General features: G+C 37.3%; 1 protein-coding gene across 1 annotated transcript; it reads right to left on the reverse strand.

The window, feature by feature from the left end:
* Positions 1-772: 772 nt before the first annotated feature.
* LOC119775973 (gastrula zinc finger protein XlCGF26.1-like) lies at positions 773-9,399 on the reverse strand. Its single transcript, XM_038274159.1, has 3 exons — positions 8,944-9,399; positions 6,628-6,788; positions 773-3,988 (listed from the first exon to the last, which is right to left on the reverse strand). Exons 2-3 carry the CDS (start codon positions 6,740-6,742, stop codon positions 2,340-2,342), a joined length of 1,764 nt encoding a protein of 587 aa, XP_038130087.1. The 5' UTR covers positions 6,743-6,788; positions 8,944-9,399; the 3' UTR covers positions 773-2,339.
* Positions 9,400-9,767: the final 368 nt, after the last annotated feature.

Consider the following 9,767-nt stretch of genomic DNA (forward strand, 5'->3'; position numbering starts at 1 on the left):
AATGACCTATTCAATCCTGTGTATCCTATTCTAAGTCATGAAATAATTATCTCTTCTCTTCTGTTCCTTTCTGTTCTTCTCATTTTATCCGATTCTCTTTTGGATTTTATAGAACCACCTTCCTTTCTTTACTTCTTCCTATAACTTTTGCCACCTCTCTTTTGTTTTTTGTTTAATTATACCCTTTATTTCTGTTATACTAAAACAAACATTAATATCTATCCTTACCTTATTTGTACTCTCATTAGCCTGTGTGGAGATTTGTGCACACATTATGAACAATATAACAGCAGCTATTTGGAATAAGAGTCTGTAAATATTTTTTTTTTTTCAGTGCTGAACTCGGATATTCAGCACTAAGAAGTTTTAATTTGAGTACATAGAATAAACAATTTGGAAGATATTGGACATCCTTGTCTAATTCCTGGCTTAATTTCAATGCTTTATAATGATTTATAATGTAACAGTAGGTGCTGTTGTAAAGCATTTTAACTTAACTTTCACTAGCAGAGATAAGATGGTAAATTCTTTTTTTTAAATGCATTCTATGGTCCATGTCCATAGCCAATAGAAAATGTATGGCTGTGCATTACCTTCCATAAAAACAAGGCTTTTATAGTGAAAAACATGGGTTTATGGTTGCAAGCCATTAAAATGTACCGGTAGTAGTAAATGGACAAAGAAAATCTTTATCATTTTTTATTTCAAGTCTTTGCAGTGTTCAATTTAGATCTTATTAAAAGCAAAGGCCATTTCAGTTATATACCTACTAGTTTGTATTAGAATCGACTTTATTGGCCATGGTTGGTGCACAAACAATCAAAAGGAGCTGGTTTTTCATCATTTACATCAGATAACATCCCTGAAATACCTTTTAAAAAAAACCTAAGAGGTTAAAATAAGAATAAGCAGCATGTACAGTTTAGATTACTACAAAAACAATAGAAAGTGGAGCCTGGGAACTGACAAGAGAAAAAAGAAGACAGCATGTGCATGAAATACTAATTTGCTACCCTGAAATACTTATTTATATGCACAAGAAACATATTTTCAACCAGGAAATATAAAAGACATGCGCACTAACAACTAATTATTTGTGGCCACAACATTAGATATAAGGTGGGCAGAGCTTACTGAAACAATCGTCCTAGACTCAGCAGGTTCTCAAATATTTTATGCTGTGGATGAACTACAGTGATTTGGAAAATTCTTACAAGAGATTATTTTCTCGTTGTATTACTTTTTCTTTATTACTTACGTTACTTCCTAACACGTGCCAAAGCTGACTGTGAAGTTTTTCTGTGCCAGTAAATGGATTGCATTTGTGGACTGGACACGTGTGTATGGACTACATACTGCTGCTTCTTTAACCAACAAGTGATAGGCTTAAGAGCCGAAGCCTATTAAATAGAGCCTCAATCAAACACTCATCAGGTGTTTGTAGAAAAACATTTGGTCAGTGCTGAGCTCTGCAAGGGATGAACAAAGTGAGGGAAATGAAAGGCTACAGACTGTAAAGGACACTTTTTAAAAGAAGGAATTATAGAATGGTGGGTTAAACTGGAACACCGTTTTTTCAAAAACGTAAAAAATTCTCAGAAGGTGATTAAAAGTACACACTTTAATTGTACGACAAAAGTGGGTGCATGAACCTGGCAGCTATCCAAGGCCAAGGTGAAGCAACAGCCAATTTACCCTCCCCAATACCCTGCAGTGCTTCACGTTATACCTACATTTTGGCTACAAATAAATACTCCATGGGCAGAAATAAGTACTTTTTTGCACATAAATATATACATGTTTATTTTTTCTCTTCCAACTCCATATCAGTTCAAAGGCGTCGAAGAATATAGCTTCATGTTAGCACAGCTAGCATATAGGCAATCAAGTCTGCTGGCTTATACACATGGTTACAGGCTGTGAGCATCTACTTATATGAGCAAGGTAGATAATAATCATGAATGCAGTCATTAAGTATGTATGCTGAATGAGGTTCTTTTAGAAACAGTAGCAACAACTGAGCTACAATACATAAAAGTTTGGCCTGCTGATAAGGGCACATGTCCTAAAAAAGGGCACACTAAAAAGCATGAAATACATAATAAAAATTTAAAAATATGGGTACAAATAATTTAGTTTATGGGAATTGTTCTTTGAAAGAGTCAAGATTTTATATTAGTCTTTTTCCCACCTCATTAGAAATGCACATAACAGCACATTTATTGTTGTAATATATAATAATACATGTTAGTAAATCAGTAGTTATTTTTCAGCTTTACTTGGGCCTATGCTTTTGCTGTCAGGACCGAAGAATAATCCACTTACTCTCATAGTTTTCATTACATACAGCTGTTATGTGTACTCATGTGTCTCTTTAGATTCCCTTGTTGTGAAAAAGCTTTGCTGCAAACATTACAAACAAAAGGTTTTTCACAAGTGTGAACACGCATGTGTCTCTTCAGGCGATCTTGTTGGGAAAATGCTTTAGCGCAAACGCTGCAAACAAATGGTTTCTCACCCGAATGGACTCTCATGTGGTTGTCAAGATGGCATTTCTGAATAAATCTGGTTTTACAAACATCGCACCCAAACGGCCTCTCTTCTGTGTGGACTCTTACGTGTCGCTCTAACTGGATTTCCTTCACGAAATGTTTACCACAGTCGCTACAGCTGAACGGCGCAGTGTGAACATCCATGTGTTTTTTTAGATGATGTTGTTGCGAAAACCCTTTATTGCAAAAGCTACAAATAAATGGTTTCTCTCCCGTGTGAACGCACATGTGCCTCTTTAAAGTATCCTGCTGTGAAAACCCTTTACTACACACACTACAGATAAATAGTTTCACTGGGGTGTGAACATGCATGTGTCTCTTCAGGTTTTCTTGTAGTGAAAATCCTTTACTGCAAACGCTGCAGATGTACGGTTTTTCTCCTGTGTGAACTCGCATATGTCTCTTCAGAACCCCATGTTGATAAAATCCTTTACTACAAAGACTGCAGATGAATGGCTTCTCCCCTGTGTGAACATGCATGTGACTCTTCAGGTTCTGTTGCAGTGAAAAACCTTTACTACAAAAACTACAAACAAACATTTTCTCCCCGGTGTGAACACGGATGTGTCTCTTTAGATTCTCTTGTAATGCAAACCCCTTGCTGCAAAAGCTGCAAATAAATGGTTTCTCCCCCGTGTGAACACGCATGTGACACTTCAGATGAATCTGTTGTGAAAATCCCTTACTACAAACACTACAGACAAATGGCTTTTCTGCAGTGTGAATCCTTGTGTGGTTTTTAAGCGTCTCCTTCCTTTTGAATTTTGTTCCACAGACATCACAAGAAAAAGGTTTTTCTTCTGAATGGACCTTCAGGTGCTGCTGAAACAATTTCTTTGCATGAAACTTTCTACCACAATCTTCACAGGCAAAAGTTTTATCACCACTGCGGACTCTCTTGTGGATCTGGGGAGAAGGCTTTTCTCTATAAACTTTAGAACAAACATCTGATTTATGCTCTCTCTTTCCGCTGTGAATCATCATGTGCAATTTAACATGAGTCTTGTGTCTGAGTCTTTTACCACAAACATTACAACCTAATGGCTTCTCTACCACATTAACTTCGACCTTAGTTGTAAGTTTGGATCGCAGTTTTGATATTTTACTCTTCCTATTATCCGTCATCTTACTTTCCAGAGAGGAACATACTGGATCAGGGTTCCTGTCTAGTTCGGATCCTCCACATTCCCTTCCATCAGGGTCTGTTTTTATCTGCACTCCAATCGTGCTGGTTTGAGCTTCTGACTCTATGTTGTCTTCAGTTTTGATGTGATAAAGCTCTGATAACCGAGGTTTCTCCTCGTCTTCAGTCTTCATATTGAAGTGCTCTCCTTCAAGTTTGATGCAGAGTTCCTCCTTCTGCAGCGGGGCGTCTGGATCCAAAATTGAATTGCAGTCAAGTAAAACCTCTTCTTTGATCGCCAACATCTGATGGACTGAGAAAAGCATAACACAAATGTTTAAAATATTGCTTAACATATCCAAAAAGGCCAGAATTTATTTTCTTAAACTCAAGGTAAAGGTCGTTTTAATATTGTATGAATATTTATTTTTCCTAGTCCTTGTCCACACGAAGAAGGATGTAGTTTAGGGAATGCAGTCATGGCTCTTTTAACCCTGGTCTCTTAACCCATGTGAGGAGGAGATGTGAGGAGGCAGGGAAACACCTAAAACGTGCAGGACAGTGGGACCTGAAGACCAGGATTGAGAAACCCTGGTCTATTCGACAACTGAGGCCTCTGTACAGTACACGGGTTGCATGCTCTACTCCTGCAAGATGACCTTCTCCAACGAAGACACTCCAGTTCCTAAAAGGTGCCAGTTATTAATCGCAATCTTACTTACGATTTACAAATTTTTGCTTATATTCGCAAAAAAATCAATGAGTTCGTGATAAACAACCCAAACCTACTACATTCTTAATTGATTGAACGCATAACATGCTTTTAAGAAAGGATATGACCAACCACTACAAGTATAAAAAGTAATGTGGGAAAATGTTATTTCCGTTCAAAATTAAAAACGGATTCCTCAGTCTCTAAAATATAATATAAAATATAATAAAAAATAAAATCATAAAAAAAAAATAATAAAATTGGATTTTCCTAATTTAAAACACATAAAAATAATAAATAATGATAAATATCAACTAGGGATGTAAAGAAATAATCAACTTACAATTAATTGTTAACTTACTAAATTTAAAATTTCTCTATCCGAATAATTTATCAAGTCCAATGTCTCTTAGTGTTGTAATGTTACCGCCATCCACTAGAGGGTGCCACTTTTCATTCTAAAGTTTCGCCTCACTGGCATTTGCAGGGAAGTAATGCCAGAGCCGAGGAAAGCTAGAGCAGAAAAATGCCTTGTTCGGTTTTGTTTGTAAATGCACTGCTCAAAATAATAAATAAAGGGAACACCTAAACCACACAATATAACTTTAATAAATCAAACTTCTGTGAAATCAAACTATCAAGTTAGGAAGCAACACTGACTGACAATCAATTTCACGTGCATGTGCAAATGGAAGAGAAAACAGGTGGAAATTATTGTCATTTATCAAGATTCATGCAATAAAGGAGTGGTTCTGCAGGTGGGGACCACAGACCACTTCTCAGTACCTATGCTTTCTGGCTAATGATTTGGGAACTTTTGAATGCCAGTGGTGTTGTAACACTGGTAGCGTTAGACGGACTCTACAAACCCTACGTGGCTCATGTAGTGCCGCTCATCCAGGATGGCACATCAATGTGAGCTGTGGCACAAAGGTTTGCTGTGTCTCTCAGCGTAGTGTCCAGAGGCTTGAGGCACTGACAGGACACAGGCCAGTACACAAGGACACAATGGGGAGACTGTAGGAGAGCAACAACCAAGCAGCAGGAAGCCTGCCTTCTGTTCACCCTTTATACAAGGAGGAACAGGAGCAGCACTGCCTGAGCCCTTTATAATGACCTCCAGCAGGCCACAAATGTGCACATGTCTGCAGCCCAACACTGTGCAGGATGTTTGGCATTCGCCAGAGAACACCAGGATTGGCAAATTCATTACTGGCACACGTGACAAACGTGACAGAGTCTGGAGATGCTGCCTGCAACACCCTTCAGCATGACCTGTTTGGAAGTGGGTCAGTATAATGTCTTTTAGGGCCGCATAACCCTCCATGTTCTCACCAGAGGCAGCATGACTGCCATTAAGTACCGAGATGAGATCCTCAGACTCATTGTGAGGCCAAATGCTGGTGCGGTTGGCCCTGGGTTCCTCCTAATGCAGGACAATGCTAGACCTCATGTGGCTGGAGTGGAAGAAAAAGGCATTAAAGCTTTGGATTGGGCCACATGTTCCCCAGACCTAAATCCAATTGAGCACATCTGGGAGATCATGTCTCGATCCAACAATTAACTGCTTTGGTCCAGGTTTGGAAGACCATCCACCACCGCATCAGAAACATAACCAGGCATCATAGGGAGGTCATACAGGCATGTGCAGGCCACACACAATACTGAGCCTAATTTTGACCTATTTCAAAGACATTACATCCAAGTTGGATCAGCCTGTAGCATGTTTTCTACTTTAACATTGTGTGTAGCTTCAAATCCAGGCCTTCATTGGTTAATAAATTTCATTTTCATTGAGGATTTTTGTGTAATTTCCTGGTCAGCACATTCAACTTTGTAGAGAAAAAAATATTCAATAAGAATATTTAATTCATTAAGATCTAGGACGTGTTATTTTAATGTTCCCTTTATTTTTTTAAAGCAGTGTATAAAGACTCAATAAATTCCTTACTTATCACTGAAATAGTGCCCTTTTAGCCGTAATACGCTGTGTTCAGAATGAGGCCAAATTTAGCTAAAAACAGATCTATATTCCAGTTACCGTCCACCTCACTAAAAAGAAGAGGCAAACAGACTTGATGATGGTTTTACATCTCTGAACATTGGAAATCATAGGTTTCTTAAATACTTTTATCATATTTTTGACTCTTTAACCTAATAGGGTTGGATGTTCCTAAATATTTTATCACTCTGATTCTTTCAAAAGTCCAGCAGTGCTTTAGCAAATGTGAGTCACTTACTGAGATCTTTGCTATTTTGAGTCTGCTTCAGTTCTGCTGCGGGTGGCGGAGGAAGGGGGGGCGCCACACTGAGTCCATCGGAGTCGTCTGCTTCTACCTTCATCATCTCAGACATACTCACTCCACTTGGAAATCTCTTTTTCACAATCCTTGTTTGCAACCTTCACATGTTTAGAAGAGCAATAGAATGAATTAGAATAGATTAACAACTTTGGACAAATGGAAAATTTATACTTCTAAAATACATTTTCAAAATTAATCATATTTACTCAAAACAGAACATAAATTTAGATAATACATTTGAAACTGGGAAATGGTACCCCTTCAGCCACTAAATAAGATTATGTTAAGTGTGATATACATGGTAAGTAAATGATTGTTTTAGGGCAACGTTTGCTTCCTGTCTATTTGAAAGAAATCCTCAAGTCTGAGCAAAAAAATGCAAAACCACATTCTGCAGCTTTTACAACAGCGTGGCTTTGTTAAGGAAGAATCACGGTGTTAACCTGGTCTGCATGAATTTCACAACTTCAACAGCTGGAGAAAATTTAGCCCAATATTAAAAGTAAAAACCACAAACCCTTTTACTGCTGGATACCGCAGGTATCAAGAATGAGAGTGAATCCCATCAACAAAACACCAAAAATTCCTAAACTTTCTGCCCAGACGCTTTTATGCTGTGGAAATAATTTAACATTTTAACATCAATAAAAAAGGGACCATTATGTCCGACCAACTGATTTTCATTTTTTTTACACAATGTCAAGTGGTTATTGATTTTTTTTCCCCTGCTATAATAAAACATATAATTTGGCCCACATTTTCCCATTTTACTGACTATTATTACGGTAGAAGGAGCATGTTGTGTGCAGAACAGCTTTTACTGTAGCTGGATGCTCTGTAAACATAAAGATAAGGAACAAAGCCTCACCACTTTCAATACAGAGGAAGCAGAAGTAGCTGGGGCTGCCTTATGTTTTGGTAAGTGTGTTAATCGTTTCACTTTATTCACTTAATTTACTAAAGGTGAGGACCCTGAATGTAACATAGACCAAGCTTATCAACAAAAAGTAAGGCAAGGCAGCTGGAATTAGTAAGACACTGGATAAAATGTAACAGAATGATAGAAAACTCCATGTAAGGCTCTGATCTGGTCTGGTGGGTCTCCAGGGACCAAAAAGGGGTCATATAAAGATGCTTTAGAACTGATTGGTGACCTTTATAGTATATTTTCAGACGGTTAGTTATATAAGTACAGTTAATATAAGTTAGTTTCCAGATTTATTGTTTTGGGTAAATACTTCCAGGCTTAGATGTGCTTTTATAATACTCAGTTTGTATATATGAATGTTCCTCGTGAAAAAATAAGAGTCAGCAACAGGAAAACTGAAAGAGACAAGATCTGGATGATCTGAGAATGATGGAGTAAGCAATAACTCCCTTGTTAATGTTCATTTAATAGTTTTTTATTTCCCTTGTACCTCCAAATATTATGTTAATTGGCATATTTAGTATTTAATCAGTTGAAATAACAATAATAATATGTATGATGAGATTATACCGCATATATACAACCCCAGTATCTCATCTAGAAATAACCAACAGGTTTATGAAACAAAAATCTTATTTTAACTTTTAAATTGTAAGTTTAAATGTTGTACATTCTAATGTTTTTGGAAGGGACTGTTATTATTATTATTATATTATGTCTCTCTTTTAGAAAAGTGTAAGATTGATAGAAGATGAGAGGAAGAAGATGGGAAAACTGATAGAAAAAGATGGGATGAGAATGAAAGATAGGAACAGATGTAAAGAACAGTTGAAGAAAGAAAAATCTACTTAGAAAAATAAAACAGCAGGCAGAAGTTAGAAGACGAGAAAAGGTGAAGAAGCAAGAAGACAGAATGACCAGATTCCATTAATAACAACATTGATTTTTTTTTCATTTTATTAATCTTAGGAAATACTGACAATGTGGGGGAAATCCTGGCTTTTTAAACTTGATTTTTGTTGTTGAAATTTTTATTAAATATGTAAAAATAAATGAAACTATTACTTTCCCAGTTTTCTAATATCATCTTAATTAGACCTTTTTATTTTATTTTTTTTCCATTAGCTGGAAATGTCCCGATTTGATTTCAGAAATCTGGTTAAATCATAACCTTAAAATAATAATATAATAAACTAATTTACATGTTTTAAACGGACTGAATGGAACTGAGTGACTTTAGTATTCAAGACATGGTAAAAGTAAAATTAAAAAAGGATCCAAGTTTGTTTTAACGAACAGCTCTTCTTAAAGTGTAGCGAACATACCAGCTGTCCACCGTCCTTTGGTCCTCAGCTAAACAAGGCTGAGAGGAAGGGTCCACAGTGGATGTTTGCTTCCACGCACCGTCTGTCACAAGGTGTGGACTTGTTTAAAAACCATCAACTTTCACCATCATGAACACTGATCATCTGATGTTAGCTGTTTAAGCTCCATGACGGCGAACATTTGAACCGCAGTGCTACTGAAAGCTAACGGCAACCTTCGGCTCCAGAAAAAATCGTAGAGGTTCAATATAGCAGCGATTAACCAGACGAAGGCTACACGTTAAAGATCCTGGGATGATCTTCAATGCTAATAAAACAAACACATCCCACACATAAAAAATATTTTTTTTTTCCTCAGAATATAGCCAGTCAAGCTAGCACTGATAAGCCCCGTTTACTTCCTATTTGCTGGAAGTTCTCGGGTCCTGCGTTAATGTCACCGCCATATTGTGAGTGGCATCAATGTTCTAGCACGGAGGTCTTCAACAGGGTTTTCGCGACACCCATGGGGTCCACGGAGTTACTGCATGGGGGTTGCAAAAGTACAACGGAGTATTAGAGCCAGGCTATAATATATATTTTTTGTATTTCGAGAAAAAAGTAATAAAATTAGGAGAATAATGTAATATTACGAGAATAAAGTCGTAAAATTATTCGGTCTCCGCCAGTCACGTGACTTTTGTTGCTAAGACGCCATTTTAGGTGGAAAAGGTGTAGTGTAAACAACCGCAGCATAGCTAAACGAAGGACTAAAGGCCTGTTTACATAGCAGCCTGTCCAAGATAAGTCATTACAGTTAACATAAGCCTGAAAACAGGGGCGGA

Source organism: Cyprinodon tularosa, unplaced genomic scaffold (assembly GCF_016077235.1).
Source record: "Cyprinodon tularosa strain WSP-4 unplaced genomic scaffold, ASM1607723v1 ctg90, whole genome shotgun sequence".
In the NCBI taxonomy this organism is placed as follows: domain Eukaryota; kingdom Metazoa; phylum Chordata; class Actinopteri; order Cyprinodontiformes; family Cyprinodontidae; genus Cyprinodon; species Cyprinodon tularosa.